This window comes from Lissotriton helveticus, chromosome 4_1 (assembly GCF_964261635.1).
Source record: "Lissotriton helveticus chromosome 4_1, aLisHel1.1, whole genome shotgun sequence".
NCBI lineage: Eukaryota > Metazoa > Chordata > Amphibia > Caudata > Salamandridae > Lissotriton > Lissotriton helveticus.
The window spans coordinates 1,346,480,771-1,346,504,449 of NC_136063.1; the positions used below are offsets into that span (position 1 = coordinate 1,346,480,771).

Consider the following 23,679-nt stretch of genomic DNA (forward strand, 5'->3'; position numbering starts at 1 on the left):
TTATGACAATTTTAAGATGGTGCACTATTGTTGTGATTTGTTCCCACACATAAAAATGAATGCAAGGGTAGATCGACTCTTCAAAATGGCGCTCAAATTAAGGGGCCGATTAGGATGGAGGATTTTCCGCCTCCTCCGGGCCGGCGGAAGCCACCTCCGGCCCGGAGGAGGCGGAAAATCCTCTGCGGAGTCATCAAAGACCCACCGCCGCATTACGATGGCTGGTGGGTCTTGGTTTCTGTCCGCTGCTTTTCCGCCGCGGTCGGATTACAACCGCGGCGGAAAAGCTCTCATTTGGCTGGCAGTGTCTATCAGACACCGCCAGCCAAATTAGGATGCATTTGTAAACATGCTTTTCCGCGGCGGTTTTTCCGCCGTGGAAAAGCATGTGTACTTTTGATTTTGGGGGGCCGTTGCGGGCCCCCAGGGTGTAGGCGGGTGGGGGGTGCACATGGGGGGTACCTATGGTACCCCCCAGTATTTACATGCACAAAGCGGCAGGCACCGCGCGGTGCCTGCCGCTTTGTGCATGTAAATGTGAAACATGCACTTTTAACATTGCGGCGGGTGCTGCTTGAAGCAGCACCCGCCGCAATGTTAAATATCCAGGATGTGACCGCCAGGGTGGCTGTCACATCCTAATTTGCACGGAGGGACCGCCGCAGCCCATGCGGACGGTCCCTCCACCTCTGGGATGGCGGATGGACGCAAGTCCGTCCGCCATCCTAATCGGCCCCTAAATGCCAAGAATACTGTGGCATATTATCAAGGGCCTTATTGCCGCTTTAGCTGGGCTTTTTCCTGCTAAAGCGGCGATAATTTCAGCGCCCTATTAGCAAGCTGTCGCTAACAGCAGTTAGCGACAGTTTGTAGGTGATAGCGAGCGGTTTGGGGCCCGCTTTGCATGTCAGCGATATTTATCGCTAATGACATACAAAGTGGGCGTACCCAACCTGTTAGCGATTGAAAGCAGTCGCTATCATAGCTATCGCCTATTATCAACACAGGCACAGCAATAAAAAAAATTGCGCTAAGCGCGAATATCGCCAAAAACTAACGCCTGCTCAGACCGCTTCTTAACCTGCATATCCAATGGGAGTTGGATATTCAGGTTAAGACCCTATTGGCGTTGATGACTGAATATCGCTGAATTTCCAGCGTTATTCACGCATTGAGCCACTATCACCGGAAATTTTATCGCATTTGAGATAAACGTTGCTAATAGCACGTTATCTCTGCGATAAAATCCGGCAATGCTCTTTTTTTTTTTAAACACATTTTATTGAGTTTTAATTTCCGTTCATAATCTTGTAAAATGGCCATGTAAGTACATCACACGTCATAAATATGATCGGTACTATGATCACAACAATGTAATACATGTCAGTGGTTCATAATGGGTAAATATAAAGAACATAAAGAAATACATTTTTACAATCCTCCCCCCACCCTCAATAACTGTGGTCACATTTCAAAAGCAAAATCTGTATCTGTACATTTGCAGTCTAAGTAAATTGCTTTGCATACAACTGCGTAACACATCAATATAATCCGTTGGACAGTCAGGTGTGGGCAAATGACAATTATCTATACACACATTGCAAACATCAAACTAACACATTAGATTCCTCCAATTTGAGCGCCTCCAGCATTGCCTCCCATTCTAGGGCTATCGGTGTTGTACGAGGTCCCCTCGCCTCTTCTCTTCGCAGCGCTGCGCCCTCTGCACTACCCCATTTTATCATCTCCGTGTGCCATTTGTGTATCTCAGGGGGCCTGCTGGATTTCCATCGCATCATAATATTCCTGCAAGGCAGGAGTAACGCCAGGTCAATGAAGCAAACTTGTACCTTGTGCTTAGATCTGCGTTTGTGTAAGCCCAGTAGGCATTCCTCCACTGTACCGTGTAATGTAAGGCGTGTTACTGTTTCAGTAAGTTCTCTGATCCTGACCCAATATTCTACTAGTGAGGGGCATGTCCACAGCATATGCAATAATCCCGCTCCCGGGACATGGCAACATGGGCATGAGTGTTGCGTCTGGGGGAACATTTTATCTAGCCGACCTGGGGCCAGATAGGCTCGATGCAGTATCATGGTTTGTATAAACTTGAATCTCGAGTTTCGGGAAACCTTTTTGGGGTGCTCTATAATGTTTGCCCATTCAGTATCCGAAAGTTCCCTGCCTATCTCCTCCCCCATATAACACGCAATGAGTCTAGGTTCATCCTGGTGTGGGCGCTGATCCCATGATATATCCAGCGGATCAAGTGCCGTCCTCTCCCCATGTAATGTACCATTTTCACCAGTTCTTTTGGTTGGGTTCCTGGCCCCGCGGTGCCCAATATTTTTTTATGTATTGTAGGAGAGCAGCTTGTGTTAAAAATAGGTGTTGTGGTGCACCCGTCTCGTGGACGAACGTGTCATGATCCATCAGGAGTTCGTGGCTAAAGAGGTCTGCCACCGTCGTTATGCCAGAGTCTGTCCATGTTGTCAGTTTACGCTGTGTGAGGATACCAGCGGCAAGCGGAATGCCCAGCAGAGGAATATTGCACGCATATGTGGAGGGTGTGTTTGTGTATCGGAGTGCCGCCTTCCTGCACGTCAGTGCAGTGGTTATGCTATGTTATGTTATCTTATCCGTTTTGTAAAGCGCACAGCTGCCCCAGCAAAGGGGCGTCCCGGCGCTGCCACATGAGGACACGATAACAATGTGGGACAGCCTAAAGAGAAATTGATAGGGAGATAGACTACGGTGAAGGGAACAAGAAGGTCTTGATGGCCTTTCTGAAGGATGACAGACAATCGATGGCGCGGATATGTACCGGGAAGGAATTCCAGAGCTTGGGCGCAAGGTATCGGAAAGCCCGACCACCTGTCCTGGAAAGCCTGATTCTAGGCACCGTCGCTAAGTGTAGCTCTGCTGAACGGAGAGGGTGTGATGGAACATAATGTGAGATCAGGTTACTCAGCAGGGCCGGACTAGCGCATTTCAGAATTTTAAAAGAAATACAAAGTGTCTTGAAATGAATGCGTCTATCAATAGGGAGCCAATGCAGTTTTTGAATAGTGCTGGAGGCTGAGCAGAAATGCGGCAAGCCCACCCGAGCTCTAGCCGCAGCATTTTGAATGCGTTGCATTCTTATAATTTCTGCCTTATTCGCCCCAGAAGGAGGGAGTTCGAATAATCAAGACGTGAGAGGATGGTTGCTTGCACAATGAATTGGCGAACCGAGGGGGCAAAGTATTTTAGAATGGGTCTTATGCCTCGCAAGGTGCCAAAACACGAAGCGGCTAGCTGCTTTGTGTGGGCCTGAAAGGAAAGGGAAGAGTCCATCATGACCCCCAAGTTCTTCACTACATTTTTTGGGGATGGAATTGTTCCCAGGGCTACCGGCCACCACTGCTCATTCCATAGATTGACGAGCTTGCCCATCAACAGAACCTCCGTTTTCCCGGCATTTAGCTGTAGACAATTGGCTGCCATCCAATTGGCCACTGCCGTCATGCCGTCTTTGAATTTGGAGGCTGAGGGGGAAGAACCGTTCGCCAAGGTGACCACTAGCGTGTCGTCAGCATAAGAGACTATCGTAAGGTCCCACAGCTTGGCGACCGCAGCTAGAGGCTGGACGTATAAGTTGAAGAGCAGTGGGCTCAAGGCCGAGCCCTGGGGCACCCCTTGACCAATGGCGTGGGTCTGAGAAGAATAAGGGGGTACTGAGACTCGGAATGATCTATTAGTCAGGAATGAGCGAAGCCAGTCTAAGGCTATGCCTTAGTGTAGGTAAGTCTTTCCGTAATTTGTAGCTGGGGGCAATGCTCATTTAGCGATAAATATCGCTAGTTTTTGATAGTATGCCCCACTATCTTCTACAAGAGTTTTGTCAATTTACTTAAAAAAGGACTATTATGGCCTAATTAAAACATTGGTGTCTTGCTTGTTAATATTTTGGGATTTTTCATCAAAGACCTTATAAAGTTGATTATTGTATGCTAGAAATCGTGTAATGTTTTGTAGAAACATTTCTACATGATGTCATCCAATTTAGGATGGCTTACTATTTTTGTTAGACGACTCCACACATATTGATGCATACGAGTGTATACCAACCCTTCCCAAAAAAACAAATTAAACAACTAGTAGGAGTGTAGGCAAAATGTTTGCAGGAATACCGCCCCAAAAATGACAGGTATAACTGGAACCAAGTGCAGATTAAGCTTCTTCTCACATATGTGAGATTATGAATCTGGGCACAAGTATTTTCATTTGTGTCACACCTAAGCAAGATGTCTCACACTTGAATAGCATTTCTGAAATGTAGGCTTCAAAATGTTGACATTTTTGGGATAATTAACCCATTTTATTCCACTGTACTTCAAATACAATCATTAGACTATCAACAATAGAGGGTAGAGGTCCTCAAGCTTTAGATGAATTGTACACTGTTTGATAACTGAAACTTTTCTGGTTCTCTGTTACTATACATTCCTCTAGCATGTGCGGTATGGACTAGCATAGACTATGTTCTTTGTGCTTGAAACCTACTGTAAACAGAAACCAATGCCTCTCCACAGGTGGCAATCGTAATCATTACAAACTCTGCTCTTATATTGCTACTGGCAATAGGAACCTGCATTGAGTAGGCCTTTTCTAACAGGCATGGTGTATTACAGTTTTTGACGCATTCTTGTATGGCATGCATGCAATGGAAGCACGGGTGTGCCCTTGCCCTGCAAACACAATTATTCAAATTGCTGTTTGACGTCCAGAAACCTGGAGGTCAAACTGCATGAGTTAATGCTCTGGGATAATTGTACAAATTTAAGTTCTTTGAGGGGAAGAGATAGGGCCTTTTTAGGGATGGTGGGCCAGGTCTCTTCAGGAGTTAGCCATATGTATGCCCTCCTCAGAGCATGGCATGTACTTCTAATGTAGGATAGCCATGGAATATTCCCTGCACCCAAGATTGACATAACGTCCTTCAGTTCCTCCCTATAATTTAGAAGCTATAGGGTACACCATAATCAATGGCAAAATAAAATTGGTCGGGAGGCGATCAAATCAGCAATCGGGCCAATACCCATGTCCATCCTTAGCGGAGTTAGAGGAGTGCTTTTGGAAAGGGCCAAAAGCTGTCTGAGGAAGGAATTATCTGTAATAGATGGTATATTAGATGGGCAGTGGCCCTAGAGTTCAGCTTCATAAATTGACGCACCCCTTTCCTGGACTTTGTAAATTTCTGAAGGGCGGTCCTACCACTTTTTGGGTGCAGTTTTTATATACTTTTAGGATGCCCAAGGTAGACTGTGTCAATTGTATGTTAGCTTTCTTTACTTGGGTCCCCAATCCATCTTATCATTGAGTGTGAGTCCCAAATAATCAAAAATAAACACCCTTTCTAGGGGACTGCCTTCCATTAAAGAGTGTGGGCAGTCACTAGTATTAGGGTGGAACAACATATATTTTGTTTTTTGGAGGTTTATCTCCAAATCCCTTTTCCTACAGAATTTGCAGAACTCCTCCAGAACCCGATGCATCCCCATAGGACTCTTGGACAGTAGTAATGTATCATCCGTGAACATTAACACTTGTATTTTGCGCTTTGCTAACCTCAGAGAGTCTACATCTTTAATTGCCAGTAGGGTTTCAATTAGGCCATTCAAAAAGAGGGAGAACAGGGTCAGGGCCAACATACAACCATGTCTCACCCCTTTCTCTACAGGGTAGGGAGCTGTCAATTCCCCTTTCTTACCATATCTTACTCTCGCATACGTGTCCTGGTGCAAACGCATCAGCTGATGGCATAGATAGGCTGAAACTCCCTTATCATATAGGAGACCCCATAGCTGGTCGCGCTGCACCATATCGAATGCGGATTTAAGATCCACAAAGGTTAGATAAAGGCTACCACCCTCAAGGTGTACTAATTAATTAATTATGACTATATCACCCTCTCGCTCTGTTATGATTTTCTGTCTGTTATCTGCGCCTTGATGCCCTTTGGGGTTAAGTTTTTGCGCATTATAAGACTCACATTCATTCAATCATTCATTCAAGGATTACTGTTTTCCAGTGGATCCGTTGCAATCTGAAAAGCTGGTCAATAGTAGAGATTTTGGTCCTAAAGCCAGCTTGCAGATGTGTTAATACGTTATTTTCATCTATCCATGATTGCAATCGAGCAAGGAGAACACGGGTAAATATCATTTGAATCACATCAATAAGGCTTATAGGACGATAATTTGCCGGATTGAGCGGGGAGCCTTTTTGTAACACAGGGATGATTTCCGCACCTGCCCAGGTCGAGGTTAACGCCATCCCTTGCAGGAGAGCGTTGAATAGTGTCCGTAGGTAAGGTGCCCACACTAGTTGTTCCTTTCTAAATAGGTCACCAGGGATTCTATTCAACCCCGGTGCCTTTGCTGGAAGCAATTTCCTAGTGCTGCAGTTACCTCTTTTATAGAGCACGGTGTGCACTGTTATCTAAGGGGATTTTATCCATTGTTGATTCCCTCTCAACTACATCTCCGTCCAGAGCCCTTGAATATACATTTTTAAAATGGGATCTCCAGATTTCCTCCCCCAGATTTGGTTCAATTGCAGAGTTGCCTTCAAATTTACCAGTTTTCACTAGATTCCAAAAGCCTCTCATATCTCTGGTGTCTAAGGCTTTTTTATTGCTTCCCATGTGTCTATTTCCCAAATTGTTTTAGCTTCAGCTAGGATTTTTTTATAGTGTGCCCTGGACTCTTTGATACGTGGGTTGTCCTTATCTTTGACCCCCAGTAATAGAGCGCGCTTGGCCTCCCTGCACGCTCTATTATACCAGAGATGTTTCGTTTTGGGGTCAGTACCATTATTGGCTTGATCATTATAAAAGAACTCTGCCAATGTTAAAAACATATCCTGGTTGCTCTTGCTTAATTTCAAAAAGGATTCAGGACCTTCGCTGTTTAGTGCTACTCTAAATGCGACTTCTAAAAAGGGGATAATTTGTTTATAGAGTGTGGCCACTTTTTCAGGTGACTGTGCAAAGGTTCCCCGGCGTACTCTTCTACCTCCTTTAGTTGTTATTAGGTTTGGGGCAGGCTGTTTAAGTGTGTTCAGGTGACAGGTGGGGTGAGGGAGTTTTATTTCTAGCACCAACGGGTTGTGGTTACTTTCGCATCGGAGCTTAACCGAAAAGTCAATGATTCTGTTCCATAACTTGATATCTACTAGGATATAATCAATTATAGATGTATGCCCGATCTTGTTATAGGTAAAATTGCCCGCATTGTCGGAAGGCAACTGACCATTACATGCCCTAAGTGAGTGGCTAAGAATAAGAGAGTTCATCTGCAAACCTAGGGAGGTCCAGCCCCTTACCTGATAGATGTTACATTCAGGGATTAACCAGGCCGAATCTTCCTCACTAGTAATGCTGGTGGAGATGCCATTTAGTGGCTCAAAGTGACAATTGAAATCCTTACCAATGATTACATGAGTGAACACAGGCAAGGTGTACAAGCAAGTAGCCAGACAATCTATTCTGTGAGGTTTGCACATACCTCACTGGGCCACAATAAATATTAATAATGGCAATGTTCAGTGTGTTATGAAAAGAGAGGAGGATGCACAAAAATCAGGGGGGGGGGGAGCCCATACTGGGGGCTCAGAAGTTTTGTTACCACTTTCATCAGGAATATAGTCCCCTGGCAGTTGGTGTAACTCTACCCCTGGAGTGCGTTTTGAAGAATTACGTCCCTTACGGTCAATTGGCTTCCGGGGGGGCTCCTTTCCTTTTTGCCCCCCCCCACCCGCCCTGATCCTGCTGGTAGTTTTTAGGACTGGGGTGTCTCAGGCAATAGTTCTAAAATGGTGGGGACAACTGTTAGTTGAGGTTAGTCGGGGGCTTGTGGCTCCATGGTTTGTGTAATACTTGGGAGCATTGGTGTTAAAGAAAGTCATCTCTCAGTGCGTTCTGTTTCACTGGAGACAGCTCCTATTGCTTGTTTCAACATTCCATCGATAGCGGTTGGTTGGGCAGTAGATTGAATAGTAGGAGTTCGAGTAGGGGCTTTCTGCCTAGTGGGTGGGCTTGTGCGCGGGAGGGGGCGGTACTTTTTCCCATAAATGATTACTATCTTGACCTCCTCAATCCTGTGACAAAAACAGCTAGTGTAAATCAGTACACTGGAGGAAGCATTCACCCCTCAGATCTTAAAATAACATGCAATCTAGAAGTTTACTCTGTAGAACCCTAAAGTCTGATGGAAGATGGTGAGAGGTGGTGAAAAGAGGGGTGGCCCAGCCCAGCCTGAGTCGGTCTCGGGCGGGCTTAGACGGGCCCGGACGCCGCGGGCGCGTCCCGCCCTGCGGGTTACCAGCAGCACTTATGTTGGGGCTCCAGGCGCTTTAGATGGCGTCAGTGCGCCGGCCCGGGGTCGCTGGGTAGTGTAGTTCCTGGGTGGTGGGTTGAGGGAGAGCTGTTCCCCTCACGGTGGCATCCGCAACGTCGAAGCCGTTCCCCTCACGGCAATAGAGAGTCTTGTGGAGCCGCTCCCCTCACGGCGAAGAACGACATTTACCTTAACTGTGATGCAAGAGAAAACATTTCAGCACCCTACCATCATGGATTCCCATTGACCCTGGCATTACCGCTGCCGGTTGCTAGTGACATGTTTGTCACAAACCTGAACAAGGTCAATATTGGTAAGAACAAGTGTGTTATACAGATTTAAGCATGGTATATTAGCTGTCCAAAAAACACATCTTACTTATTTCCCTGGATAATTATTGCTTTAAAGTTTATTCTTTTTATTTGATCTCGTGATGAAGGCACATTTATTCAGCAATAACATTTGCTAACCCATGTTTCCATACCTCAAATGCACTCCGTCCCTGAGGTCAGCTGCATTTTTTGAGGGAATAGAAAAGAAATCATGCATGTTACGTAATTTATAAAAAGATGGACACATGTACCTGAAAAGGTGGCTCAGTGAGTAACAAAGAACCTTATTTAGAGTTTGGTAGACACGGTACTACTTCAAAAACGTAGCGGATGACCCATACGCCACATCACAAGCGCATTATAGTAAGTGGAACTGGAAATAAGGTGGATAGAACATCTGCTGAGTTTTACCGTCTCCACCAAACTCGAACTAATGCCCTTTGCCACTTCTGACAAACCATTTTACTAGTAATTCATGAGGTTACATCCTTGCAGACCAAATAAAGCCCTCCTGAAAACATATGAAAAATCAAAGCTATTGCGTGTCCTTTATTTCAAACTGTAATTATGTTTTTAAGCGGACAAGAGACACCCCGCTCATAATATGTTCTTGATAAAAACTCTTTCGCTCTTTAAATCAGAATAACATTCTGTCTCGCTGTGCTGTTTCCAGCCGGAAACCTTTATTGCACTGTGCTTTTTTACAGAACAAGTCCTATGCCACTTGAGTGTGGAAAGTGAGCCACCAAGTGCTCAGATTTGGCATACCTATGCTTTCAAAGTGTCTATAGAATGCACGCCGAGCCCTGCTGACATTGAAAGTCATCCATACCCTGAAAGATGTGTAAACATATATCAAGTGTACAGACAATAAACAGATGAACGTATTTGAAAATAGTTGTAGCCAGAATAAAAGATGCAAACAGTGTATCGTGAAGTCAATCTCGACATGCTGTTGTCATAGAAACCACCTTAAATGATAGCTAAACATTTCCCTGCCAGGCCTTCAACGAACTGCAAACTACATAGCGGAAAGAAAAATAGTAATCACGCCGCCTTAACAGCATACATCCAGCCAATTAAACTGCTGTCCATTTCCAAACGCACGAAACGCAAATAATCAATAAAGCGATTAATACAAATTCCGCGCATTTTCCCTAAATACAGACGAATCATCCAGGCATTGTTTGAGCACAGTTGCTGGAGTATGCCTTTCTCAGCATTTGCCAGCAAACGTGAATTGCTGCACCTCAGTGTTTTTGAAAGAGTGCCACACCACAGATGGCGCTTGGCCGAGGTGACGCTTCGAACGAGGCTTGGCACGCAGCAGGACTATTAAACAGGCCTTACTCTGGGGGAACCGAGGCGGGTTGTCGTTGACGTCGGTCAGCGTGATGTTCACGGTCGTGGTGCCGGATAATCCCCCCATCTGGCCGCCCATGTCCTTGGCCTGGATGACCACTTGGTACTCTTCCCTGTTCTCGCGGCTCATGTCGGTCAAAGCGGTTTTGATTATGCCTGTGGAGGGAAGAAAAGAACATATTTTAATACCAGAATTTAAATAGGGATTTATGTGAGAAATACGGCACAGATGTAAATCCAGAACAAGCAGAAAGGAAGGTGTATTGATATAAGCCTTTCAGTCCTGAAACGACTGAATCTCATTACCAAAGAGGCACAGTACAATGTTTTATCATTGGTGTTTAGAGAGTGCATTTGCTATATTAATCCGCGTGCCCTTTCAGAAGCCGAGCAGCCTTGCCAGTCAGGCCTCGATTTTCAAACAAGGTATTCTGCCGCGCTCAAGCAGACGTTCACTAGTAAAAGCTTTCTTAATGTCACGATTCTATCGCTGATATATTGGTCCTGGTTAGCAAAACCCCTCACTTGACGTGTTCAATCTGCTTCATATCTATGAGTTATCGACTGACTATAACCCATCATTTGCTTTAATTATGAAATGGACGTGATCAATCTCCACTGTCTCAATATATAATTCAGACTCACGACACGACAGGAAGCACCTTTTTAAGGTTGTTTTTGTGTTTTTTTACTCATTCCGATGAAGTTTGTCCTCAAAATCTACTCTTTGCTACACACTTAGGGCCCCAATTGTGGCATTTTGATGTAGGGCAGCCCAGCAAGGCACCTTGCTGATCTGACCTACGGCAAAGTGAAAGGCAGGAATGCACCGCTTTTAAGGTGTCCTTTCTACCTGCGCTGGCAGTGTTTTGTGAACCTAGCACCAATGTAGGCTGCCATACACCATGGTGCAAGGGTGCCTTTGTTGCATAAGGAATGGTTTTTGTGCACGACGGCGCACATTTCTGCTCAAAAACAATCCTACAAGGCGTTTTCCTCTTTCTATGTGTCTATGTGTGCTGCAGCAGCACACATGGAAACGGAAAAAACAAGGAGAAATATATTAATTTCTCCTCGTTATGCCTCTTTTCAGCAGACGTAAGGATTTGGTACTTCCCCAGGTGTACATCACTTTGTAAATTTGGGGCAGCGTCATATTCCATGGGTGTGGTGTGGGAAATCCCAAGGCAACGCCCATACGCCTCCCGAAGAGTAAGGTGATGCAGTGATTTGCGCTGAATCGCCTTACTCATGATTTATGAGGCCACGCAAAGCTACGCAGGGAGGCTGTGTGTAGCTTCGTAAATCAATTATGAGAGTCCTCTGTCTGGCATGTACCACTTTACATGGTGCAAAAGGGACACACGGCTCTCATAAACAATCCCCTTGGTGTCTGTTATAAATCGGAGTGGCCTGTGAGTGTACTTTGAGTTACTGTTATTAGAAAATCAAATGACTGGCCCTGGGGGGTGGGGGGGTTGGTCACAGCTTGGAAGTGACCTATATCTCAGCTTCTACAAGACCCAGATAATCTGAACTTTTATTAGTTTACTGGCTTTAGTAAGGAGCATCTTGGCGCACTTTTGGTAGCTATGCCTAATCAGCAAGGGTGTCACAGAAATCGTGTGTAGGATGTGTAAAACAACTGAACACAAATTATACTGTTAGATAGTAGGAAGAACTTATCAATCAATCAATCATTGACACTTATAGAGCGCGCTACCTACCCGTAGGGTCTCAAGGCGCTGGGGGGGGGGGGGTGCCGCTACTGCTCGAACAGCCAGGTCTTCAGCTTCTTCCTGAAGGAGAGGTGGTCTTGGGTCAGGCGCAGGTCGGTCGGGAGGGAGTTCCAGGTCTTGGCGGCCAGGTGGGAGAAGGACCTTCCTCCTGTAGTCGCTCTTCGGATGCGGGGGACGGCGGCGAGGGCGTGGTTGGCTGATCGGAGGTGGCGTTTGGGAGCGTAGAAGTTGACTCGGCTGTTGAGGTAGCTCGGGCCTTGGTCGTGTAGGGCTTTGTGTGCGTGGGTGAGGAGGCGGAAGGTGATTCTTTTGTTGACGGGGAGCCAGTGAAGGTCTCTCAGGTGCCCGGAGATGTGGCTGGTTCGTGGGATGTCGAGGATGAGTCTGGCTGAGGCGTTCTGGATCCGCTGGAGTCTCTTCTGGAGCTTGGCGGTGGTACCGGCGTAGAGGGCGTTGCCGTAGTCCAGTCGGCTGGTGACGAGGGCCTGGGTGACGGTCTTCCTGGTCTCGGTGGGGATTATAAAGTCAAATTCAAGTCAGTTAAGAAATATATATATGAAGGATGGAATGTCACACAGTAGAGAAAAAAGAACGTAAAGTATGAAAAAGAATAGATTGAAAATACTGAAAATCGTCAAGGTGCGGAATGGGGCCACGCAATAGTCTAACGCTAGTTAATAGGCTTTTCATCTTAGTTAAAATTTAGTCAGTGGGTAAAGCCACACATTCTTAAACTTCAAAGAAGGTTTTAATACCAGAGAGCAGACTCGTAGCTTGAAGAAAAGGATCCCACAGTAAATCATTTGTTGTGGCTGGAAATAGATATGGGACCCCTGCACAAATGGGTCCAATTCTGTTTCGAGTATATCAAGTTGATTGTGTAAACAGAAGAATGGAGAACTCAAGGGCATTACAGTTCATTTTTACCACTAGGATTGGACATTTTCCTTTTTTCAAATCCATACAGGTTTTCTCCTTCCTAAGAATCAAGTGGGAATGTTGACCGTAATACCTGGTTTGCTTTTGGTGATTGTCCTCAACTACACCCAACTAAATTCCCAGCCTACGGGGCCGGTTACCAGTGTCCTAGTAAAACGCAATTCCCTGTGCAAATATCTTTTTACAAACGGATTGCAATTAAATGGTGTGGTTATTTGACACACTTGGTAGATAATGGATATGATAAAAATCACAATGTTAAATTTCGGCAGGTCAAACCTGCTACAATTTCACTGTAGTAATCAGGCTTTCTGTATCCCTATCATCACAGCTGCTTTATATAAGCAAAAGTCCCTGATACATTGTGGGGTTGTATCATCCCACCATGTTTTCTTTTGTGCTACTGTAATCGCCCTGTAGTTTAGATTATGATATGACTTTAAGAGGTCCTAATCCATAGAAAACTCAACAAACTGTAGATAGTTCAACAGACAAATGGTTTGTAGCACCCTAATATTGAAACTCTCAAGCTTGGCATCCTTGTCATGGTTTCCCCTGACTTTTTTCCTTTTGACCACCTGCTTTGCTGACTTAATTTTTGCTGGCATTAGGATTCTGGGTACTTTACTACTGCTAACCAGTGCTAAAGTGCATATGCTCTGTACTCAAAACATGGAAACATTGGCTAATCCACAATTGGCTTATTTAATTTACTTGTTAAGTCCCTAGAACATGCACAGTATGAGCCCAGGGCCTGTAAATTAAATGTTACTGGTGGGCCTGAAACACTGATTGTTCCGCCCAATTTAATAGCCCTGTAAACATGCCTCAGGCTTGCCATTGCAGAGCTTGTATGTGCAGTTTTAAACTGCCATTTCGACCTGGCAAGTTAACCTTCTTGCCAGGCCCAAACCTTTGCTTTTATTAAATATAAGTCACCCCTAAGGCAGGTCCTAGGCAGCCTTATAGGCAGGGTGAGGTGTATTTAAAAGATAGAACATGTATCTCCGAGTTTTACATGTCCTTGAAGTGAAAAAGAAATCTAATTTTGTTTTTCACTACTGCCTATCTCTCTCATGGGTTAGCATTGGGGTTGCCTTAAAACATCTTTTAAGTGTATTTTCCAATTGGGAAGACAGAGAGGTTTGGAGCTTGGTGTCTCTTGACTCACATTTTAAAATCGAAACTTGTGATGAAGTTGGGATTTAAATTGTAAGTCTGATAATGGCACTTTTAGAAAGTTGCTTTTTTCATACTTTGACCATTCTGTGCCTCTGTCTGTCTCCGAATACACTCCTGGATTGGGTGACAGCTGGACTCTGTGCCTTCCCTCTAGACTGTCCCACAAAAAGGGAGCTGGGAAATGAGATTCACATTCTGATGGCTCATCACCAGGTTGATGGGCCTCCCTGAGATAAAGTGTGAGGGAGGAGCTGACACTTGCACCTGAAAAGAGCTGTCCCTGTTACCACACATAGAGCTGCATTCCCCCCTGTAGTGAGTCTGAAGGCAGGGCAGGAAAGGCAAGGGCCTTGTGATCTTCAAAGACCTCTTTGAGTGCTCCCTCACTCCAAAGGCACAACTGGGTATAAGTACTCTACCCATTACGCCACCAAATCAGAACTTGCTGGAACAAATGACATTCTGTCAAGAAGAAGAGCTGCTGTGCTGTAGGAGGGTCTGCCACTCTGCTAACTGCTGTGCTGTGTTGGCCTGCTGCCCGCTGATTCAGTGTAATTTGTGACACCCTGGAAATATGCCTACTGGACTTTCCATGAAATTAAAGGCCAGAGCCTCTGGCGAAGGGGGCTTATTTGTGTTTATTTTTTTAAATGAATTTAATGTTCATAATTGTTATATGGAGCAATGATTTATGGTATTTTTTAAGCATTAATAAACTGAAATGAGAGTACATGTTGTTTCCATCATTACTGGTGCACCTAATTGAATGATTACCAATAACTTATCATAACCATTAACATAAACCTCACAGCAGAATCAACCATGAGTGAGTGAATCTTTTTTATAGTCACAAAAATGTCAAGCCCAGATTATGCCTTTTGTATCTCCAGAGTTGTGCTACTGTTCGTACACCAAATAGTCCAAAGTGAAGGCATATACATTGGATTTTATCTCTCATAAACCACCAAGTTCATAATATTGATGTAGCTTAGTGGGCATGTTGCTTCCTATAACTAGCTTGCTGTGTGCATTGGTTTTAAAGGATTCCAGATAATTTTCTCTTGACTGCATGATTATTTCCTTCCTCAGTACTTGCTTTAGAGTTTGTAGAAGAGATTGTGTTCTCATGGAACGCCATTTTAGGCGCAAATAACAGGGTGTTTAGGGAAGTATGCCACAGAGTGCTATCAAACCGCATTCAGGGCCCCACTAGGAATAAAGGCACTATCTTTTTAGGTCCCGTTAATGGTTTAAGTAAGTTAAATCTTAGCTCAACTATTGGTTACTATTGCACAGATCTGCCCGCTTAACTTAAGAAAATGTGTAAAGCATTTACAAGTACTTAAAAAGTTAAAAAGTGAAAAATACAACAAAATAAAATCCCAATCCAATTTATAGAAATAGAGACTAATGTAATTAACAAAATGACACTAAAATATCAAAAATCCAATAAAACTGTAGATATGAATTTTAGAATAGCTCCTAAAGGCACTAGGCACCAGTGCGGATCAACTTTTCATGTTACGCCGGGACTTAGCTGCGATTTCCGGCTGACCGCGATGGAGCATGCGTCGTATGCACCAACCAGGTTCAACCCAGCAAGAGGTTTTACCTTGAGGCTAATCTCAAAAATAAAAGTCAAAATCCTTCAGTAGAGCAAGAAAACTTTTTTGCTTCAAGATCGCTGGAGGACCAACCTACCGAGCTGATCCACCGAAGGTGCAATCTCATTGGGCTAAAGAAACAGGTTTCTTCCACTTGTAGCTTCTCCGCAGCAGCAAATCCATTTCAGCTGAACCTGGATAAAAGAGGCCGGATACCTTTTCACCCAGGTCCCATTGATATGGATCAGACAGATGATTTGTCATGTTGGTAATTGAAATCAGGTGTCATCATTAGACTCTTTGGCCAGTTTCTCCTTAAGCTTTGACTTTAGTTTTGATTGTATTTGTCAATTAAAACCTAGAAATGAAATGCATGATTGTATTTCTTTAACAAGGGATATTTTTCTGCAGCATAAAAATCAGTAGCCAATGAACTTAAAAACTACATGACATGATTTAAATGGCTGCTCTAAGCTATGCTATTCTGTCATGATTTAAATTAACAATAGGAAAACAGGCAGAAGACACTAAACATACTTATCTGTCTCACAACATGCCAGTTATGAATAACGTGCAGCCAAATATATAGCATGGTATCAGATTACATATAATTGGTCTAATTAGTAGGCTTCCTTCCAGTGCAGAGTTTTAAAAAACAAATATCAAAATGAAAAATAAGTAGAAAAAAGATAGGGCTAGAGGGAATTCTTGATCTGCTTAAACCTGATGATGGGCAGATAAGGTCCTACATAAGATAACTAGAATTGTCATCACTTAGACAGAAGAATGAAGACATTTCGTATGAATGGGTGTGAACTTCACTAGGCTTTTACCATAAAGTTTATCCCTTGAGGAAAACTGATCATCTCATCAGGTTGGAATTCTCTCCTCTCGCTTACATGAGTCTCTTGCCTCCTTATGAGTTTGTGATTCATCTGATTCATGATATGATTCCTAAACAGGTTGAGTCATAGCTTATTAGCTCACCTCATATCCAAGATCACGTTCACCTGTGGCCTACAGCTCTTCTCTAGGTAGCAAATGTCTACTTATGAATGCCAATAATGCACTTTCAGATCCTCATTTAGATGCAAACTGCTCTAATGATTTTTTTAAATTAATAATTATTTGCCAAAGTCGTGTACTATCAGCTATAGAAACTGAGCACAGTAGGATGTTGATCACCTTCCGAAATTTCAATGTTCAGTTCACAAATGTAAGAGGTTTCAAGGATGGCTCATGCTTTTCGTTCCAAGCAAATCAAGTATCCTATACCAGACAAGGGCTTTCCCAAGGGGTACAAGCATTAATCATTTCACATTTTGAGGATGAAAAAGTTGCCCTTGGCAGACTTTCCAAAACTTCCATTGAACTATTGAAAGGCATCCTCTAATTTTCAGGTAGTCTTCGTCAAGTAGAGTGTTGTACTCTGCCACCAATCAGAATACCACTATGGAAAACATACCTCACAAGGAGAAAATCACAAGTAATGTTGTACATCCTAAAATTACCCAATTTCTAAACCAAACATTCTCTGCTTTGTGCCATAGTAACAGAACTTCCTACTTGAAGACATCCGAATATGTCATAAGTTGCTCATTAGGCACCTGCTGAGGCAGCCTATATCAAAGGTCGTACAATGTTTATGCAATACTTTCTCTCTCTACTCGTCCTCCTAGGCGTTGCTTGGCAAAGATTCCCTGGTTACTCCATCACCTTTGTGTTTTTACTACTTAATGAATAAGTAATATAAATAAAACCATCACAATATTGCAAAGAAAGGTCAAAAGAGAAACAATTGGAATGTTGATAGAGTAAATACATTTAATAAAAGGCTTGAAGTTGTCTAGGTAGAAGTAAATATTATAGTGTTATGTATGGCTCTCATTGCGAGCCACTAATGTGAATAAAATATTCTAAATCAGCATGTTCACAGTTATGATGTAAAAATATAGGAAACCAAAACTGTGTGCCAATGTTGCTATGTATGCAGGAATCCCTGGATGCTTTGCAGTGGTAAAGTGCACAGAGTCATAAAACCACCAACAACAGGTCATAAAAAATACAGGAGGAAGGCAAAACGTTCTGGGATGACCCTGTAGGCCAAGTCCAACAACAGGACTTTTAGAAAGCCTGTCATCAGTGCCTAATTTGAGCCGGTGGTTTCCAGTGCTCTGCACCAGCAATTAATTTTAAGCACCAGTGCTGAGGACATCCTTTTACAAGGTGGAGCTGTCTAGGTAATTGAGAGCTGAGCACAACAACATTTCATTATTAATGCTATTAAAATGACTACTACCTGCCACCCAAGCCATTCTTATAGCTTTGGGGGACTGAATTAGTCTGAATGTTCACGCTTATAGGAATGTGATGGTTAGTAGTTGTGTTGTTACTATCATTGGCAGCATAGCAGGACAATGTGTGGTGGAAGCTGCAGTGGTCTCCTAATGAGAGCCCTAGCACTTAATTTTGTTGTACAAATTAAGCACTGCTTTCAGTGTGTCACGGGATCTCTGCTCTGATGCAGCAGAGAAAATAGCTTCAGTTTGGAGAAGGAAGGCAAAAGGCTGGTGGGGTGGTTGGCAGGAAACCAGGTATTTATTTTGAAATGTGGGACAGGGTGGAGAGGCCAAGTTATATATGACTTCACCATTACTCCTCTGCGCCTGTGTTGCAGTTGAAAGATGTGACAGGTAATATAGGGGTAATATAGTACACAACATTATAGATGGGTAAAAGTGAATAATGGGGATGCTTTTCACCTTGGCTTTCTGAATGATGTCATAGACCGGTTGTGCTTCACTCTGGTTGTCTATTTGATGTTACTCAGAACACATCGGTGTAAAACATCACTGTTTTCCACTGTTACCAAGCTATAATTCTTTATATAATCCCTTCCCCACTCCCATTACCATGGTAGTATTGGAAAAAGTGAGGATTGATTTAGCCTCCGCAGTATATGTATTTCGGACCTGCTCTGACAATCCTGACATCAACCCTGATGTAAACATCTGTCAGTAGTGAAAAGGGCTTAGATGCTTTTGTACTGAGGATTGATCACAAGCGGCTTGTGCCGTTTGTGCGGAGGGTCAGTTCGAGGAGCGTCACTTCCTGCCAGTGACACCACTTCCGCCCTGCACAGAATCTTCGCAGGTTAGCGGTCTAGTGCTCCCTCCCCTTTAGTACTTAATGGCGGTATGGAGGAAGCGCAGTGGACGAGCGCAGCGGGAGCGCCAACTTCGCGCCGAAGTCGCGCACAAGTCAAGCCCGTCTGCGCCCGTCCGCGGCCGACCGGGCCCAGGGCCCTGTCGTAATGCCCAATGTTTCTCCTATTCTTCCACCGACCTGCTAAGACTAAAAACTTCAGGGCCTATCCCCGCCCGTACTGTTCGGGCGGCTCAGGAATGCGGCATTTTTGTTCCCTCCGATTTCCCTGCTCCTGATTCGGTTCACGACTCTCCTCAGGCCCCCTCCTCAGCACTGTCGCCGATCTCCGCCTCATTACTTATCTACTACCTTAACACCCGCTCCCTCATTCGCCACCAGCTCGAGATATTTCAACTGTTGCACCAGAGCAGCATCGATATCCTTCTCCTAGCCGAAACCTGGATCACCGAGGACTCAGGTCCTGACATCCTCGCTGCAATCCCCACGGGATACTATATTATGCAAGCCAACCGCCCCGGTGGAAAAACGGGCGGCGGGGTGGCGGCTATTATTCGCTCCCAATTCAAATTCTCTGAGATCACTGTGACATCCATCCCTAAGACTGAATGCTTAGCTCTTAAATTCTCTTCAGATAAGTCGTCCTTCATTTGTGTCATTGTTTATAGGCCCCCTGAACACATGCCTCTTTTCCCCCAGCTCTTCAGCGATTCTATTGCCCAACTCGCGATCAATCATGCCAATATCCTGGTTATTGGCGACTTTAATTATTGGCCGTCTGCTGCTCATGAAAGTCAATCCTCCTTAGATTTTTCCGACCTGTTAACTAGCATGAATTTCTCCCAGCATGTTCATTCCCCCACACACTATAAAGGCCATATCCTTGACCAAGTCTGGACGTCCAACCTTGACATCTCCCCTCCAGCTGTTCTTCCCTGTTCTTGGTCCGATCACAGCCTTATCTCCTTCCAATTACATCTTCATATTTCATGCCCTCCTCCCCTTGCTAAGAATCTCCTCGTTCGTAACTGGAAAAGAGCAAATCTACCTGACTTTCACGCCACTTTGGCTTCCACTGCACCTTTGCCATTGAATTCGCTAAATGATCAAGCCGATCATTTGGACGAATGGCTCCGTCTTGCTAGCAATAAAGTGGCCCCTTATAAAAATGTCAAAGCTAAGCGCCCTCACGACGCTCAACGGTGGTTCACGGACCAACTCAAAACGGAGAAACTTGCTTTGCAGCAAGCTGAACGCCGTTGGCGCCATAACTATGACCCACAGCTCAAACTCCTTTATGTCAACTCTCTAAAAACTTACAAAAAATCGATTTTGACAGCTAAAACGGCCTACTTCTCTCAAAAAATAATGGACTCTCACAGGAAAACCAAGGACATTTTTGCAATCGTCAATGAGCTTTCCCTGCCTGATAGGGTTACCCGCCAATCTCAACCCACCCAAACCCTGTGCGAATCTTTAAACTCATATTTTATTGATAAGATTATAACCATAAAAAACAATATTCCGACCCCTGCATCCCCTCTTCCTCCTTCCCTTCCCCCCAGGAACCCTAACACCCTGTCGAAGTTTTCTCCAATTTCCCTACAGGAATTTTCCTTTCTTCTTCTTAAAGTTAGTTCAGGCTCCCCTAACGACTGCTGTCCCCCTCTGATCCTGAGAGAAGCTTTCCTTGCCTGTCCGGGCCCCCCACTGGCATTACTCAATAACTCCCTTGCCACTGGGGAGGTCCCTCGCTCCTTCAAACAAGCGGCTGTCCTACCTATTTTAAAAACACCTAATGCGGACCCCACAATTCTAAGTAACTATCGTCCCATTTCCCTCCTTCCCTACTTAGACAAGATCCTGGAGACTTATGTCACCCGCTGCCTGAGCTCCTTTATAGAGAAATCCTCCTTCCTGGACCCCCAACAAGCCGGCTTTAGACCCCTCCATTCCACTGAGGCTGTCATAGTAGCAGTCATGGACGCCCTCAGGAAAGGTGCCGATAAAAACATCTCTCAGGCCCTTGTCCTTTTAGACCTCTCGGCTGCATTCGACACGGTCGATCACGTCATCTTGATCGACCGTGTCCACAATGCCGGCATTCAGGGGGTGGCCCTTAACTGGCTCAGATCATTCCTTGACCAGCGCTCACAAGCTGTTCACTTGTCTACCTTCTCTGCACCTCTCACATCCCTTTCCTATGGTGTCCCCCAAGGCTCTGCACTATCCCCTCTTTTATTTAATTTATATCTGCAACCCTTACTAGCGTCCCTCCGCAACTCCCCAATCACAATCTTCAATTATGCGGATGATCTTCAGTTAATTTTTCCCATTGATTCTTCTCCCTCCACCCGTCTTAATTTTCAGTCCATTATGCTGACTATTGCAGAGTGGATGTATCACAGCCAACTAAAATTGAACCCCACAAAAACTGAACTTGTACTTGTGGGGGGTCCCACTAATCCTTGGAACTCCACCTTCTGGCCAACCTCCCTGGGGACGGCACCTACCCCTGAGAGAACAGTGAAGAGTCTGGGGTGATTATCTCTGAAGACCTTTCGATGAGACCACAAATCAATTCGGTCACCTCATCCTGTTTTTTCCATCTCAGGCGAATACGCAAAATCAGTAGGTTTCTCACCAGGGATGCCTTAATTCAAGTCATCATTGCTCTCATCACCTCCAGGCTCGACTACGCCAACACGCTGTATGCGGGGATTCCCGCATGCCACCTCCACCGGCTGCAGCTGGTGCAGAATCAGGCTGCCCGCCTGATTTTTCGCCAGCCTAAACACCAGCATGTCACTCCCCTTCTTCGTAGTCTTCACTGGCTCCCGGTCTCCAAGCGCTGCACCTTCAAGCTGGCATGTTCAGTTTTTAAGGCCCTCTCCGAGGCAGCCCCAGCCTTTATCTCATCCGCCTTGACACGTCACATCCCCCTCAGAGCTCTTCGCTCTGCATCTCTCAACCTCCTGGTGGTCCCCAAATTCAAACGCAAAAAGCACGGCGGATTGAGTTTCTCTGTTTTGGCCCCCTTCACCTGGAACTCCCTGCCACCTACACTTCGTCTCTGTCCCAGCTATGACTGCTTCCGCAGTTTACTAAAAACCTGGCTCTTCCAGTCTGCCTTTGAATAACCCCCCACCCTTGATCACTGTACTTGTCAAGAGCGCCATGAAACCGTTGGTGAAAGTGCGCGGTACAAATAATTTTAACGTAACGTAACGTAACGAAGAGTCTCTGAGTGATTATTGAGTTATATTTTTTCTTTCACTTTTACACACATACTGGGTTATTGTAGGGAATATTCAGAATTATGGTTTCTTATAAACTACACGTAGGCTCCTTGTTTACTCCCCCTTCACTCAACTGATACATTTGACCTTTTTTAATTTACCCTCAACACTTACCTCTGGATTTTTTATATTTTTATGAGGAACAATCCCCGATATACATCCCTTAAATGCAGGGCCACTGGAATTATGCGATTGTGTGGCCACAGCGATTTTGGCATACATATAGATTTGCCGTATTTGCCATTACTAGCCGCATAATCTGCAGATTTTAACAAAATCTAAATTTAGTTTTTAGCTCAAACTGTTCAAAAGTTGAAATGCAGCAACACATGTTTCCACGCAGCAGAAGCCTCTTGACAAGCTTGACTAATCACCTTTCTGTTGAGTAAAGCTTTATTTGGGGGTTACATTGGTACTAATGAGGTGCAATCAATGCCCATACAGTGTTACCAAGTATACAAATTATGAAATAATGATTAGTATTATTACAAAACGTACCTCATCGTGCACATAATTTCTCTATTCTTGCTGCATGATTTACTTAACCCTGCGCCATAATTTAACCCCTCTTGCTGCATAATTCCAGTGGCCCTGCTTTAATGTAATCCATTCCCATGTCTTCTTTAGGTACTTGCCTCTATTACACTGTCACCCTTACTGTAAGCCTTTGCCCTTAAAGCTTTCCGTTGCACTTATTTTTTAGCAGGGGATTGTCCTCTATTACTTCCTCCAATGTTTTTATTTTCCCACGTTAATTAGCCCGAGATTTGTTTATCCTAACCTAAATAATCCACGAAAATCACAAGTAACAACAGCAATGAGGAAGTAGAACCTTTATGAGCTCATGAGTCAAATGAAAGTGACAGAGGCTACATACAAACATATTTTTTTGTTACCAGCTTCTACAATTAATTGGTGGCCAAACATAAAGTCAAAAGTTCCCTACTTCTATGGCGCACACAGAGTACAGGATTCAGCTATGGGCAGGTAGACCTGGGTGTGAGGTATTTTTTGTGTCCGGATTCTATATTCTGTTCCCCTGCTGCGGAGGCCCTAGCTCTCAGATTAGGTTTAAATAATCTGAACTCATGGAATAAACACTAACTAGCCCTGTGCCCAGTCTCCTTACTTTCAAGAGTTTTTAGGCGCGTCCCAGAACAGAGCCCGATACTATTTTGGTGTTGGGCACCGCTTACAGTCAGAAACATCACCCAGCCTTGTGCACAGGACAATATGTAACAGGCTCTTGCCAAGTGGAATATCCACCTTCGGAGCTCACAAGAAGCAGTCTTCTGGACAAGCCACCCACAGGGCCCAGAACTCCTGCCACCATGGCAAAATGGACACCAGCTTCTTCAGAACATTAACAGTGGAAATTATTTTGCAGAATACTACAAACCAATAACCAGCTTTAAAGTCATTACAAGCAATGAAAACAATCTTAGAAATCACAACTTAATAGTTGGGTATAATTAAATAAAAAAAGAAGAAATGAATACAAGAAAACTATTCAAATGCTCGCATTATTTGTAGTTTATCAGTAGTAAAATGTTCTGAATGCCCACGAGTTAATCATTTTTCATCTCATCTTGTCTGATCGTATATTCGAATGTTAATATCACCGAAGCTATAGGCAATTGTAGCTCTAAACTAATCATAGCAGCATGCCTAATTTC

General features: G+C 44.3%; 1 protein-coding gene across 1 annotated transcript in view; it reads right to left on the minus strand.

Annotated features, from left to right (window-relative positions):
* The window catches only part of LOC144829104 (cadherin-9-like), an 836,522-nt gene that overhangs the window by 193,001 nt on the left and 619,842 nt on the right, over positions 1-23,679 (minus strand). The window contains exon 5 of the mRNA XM_078687908.1: positions 10,064-10,231. Within this exon, the coding sequence (XP_078544034.1) occupies positions 10,064-10,231 (168 nt within the window). The remainder of the gene's footprint in view (positions 1-10,063; positions 10,232-23,679) is intronic.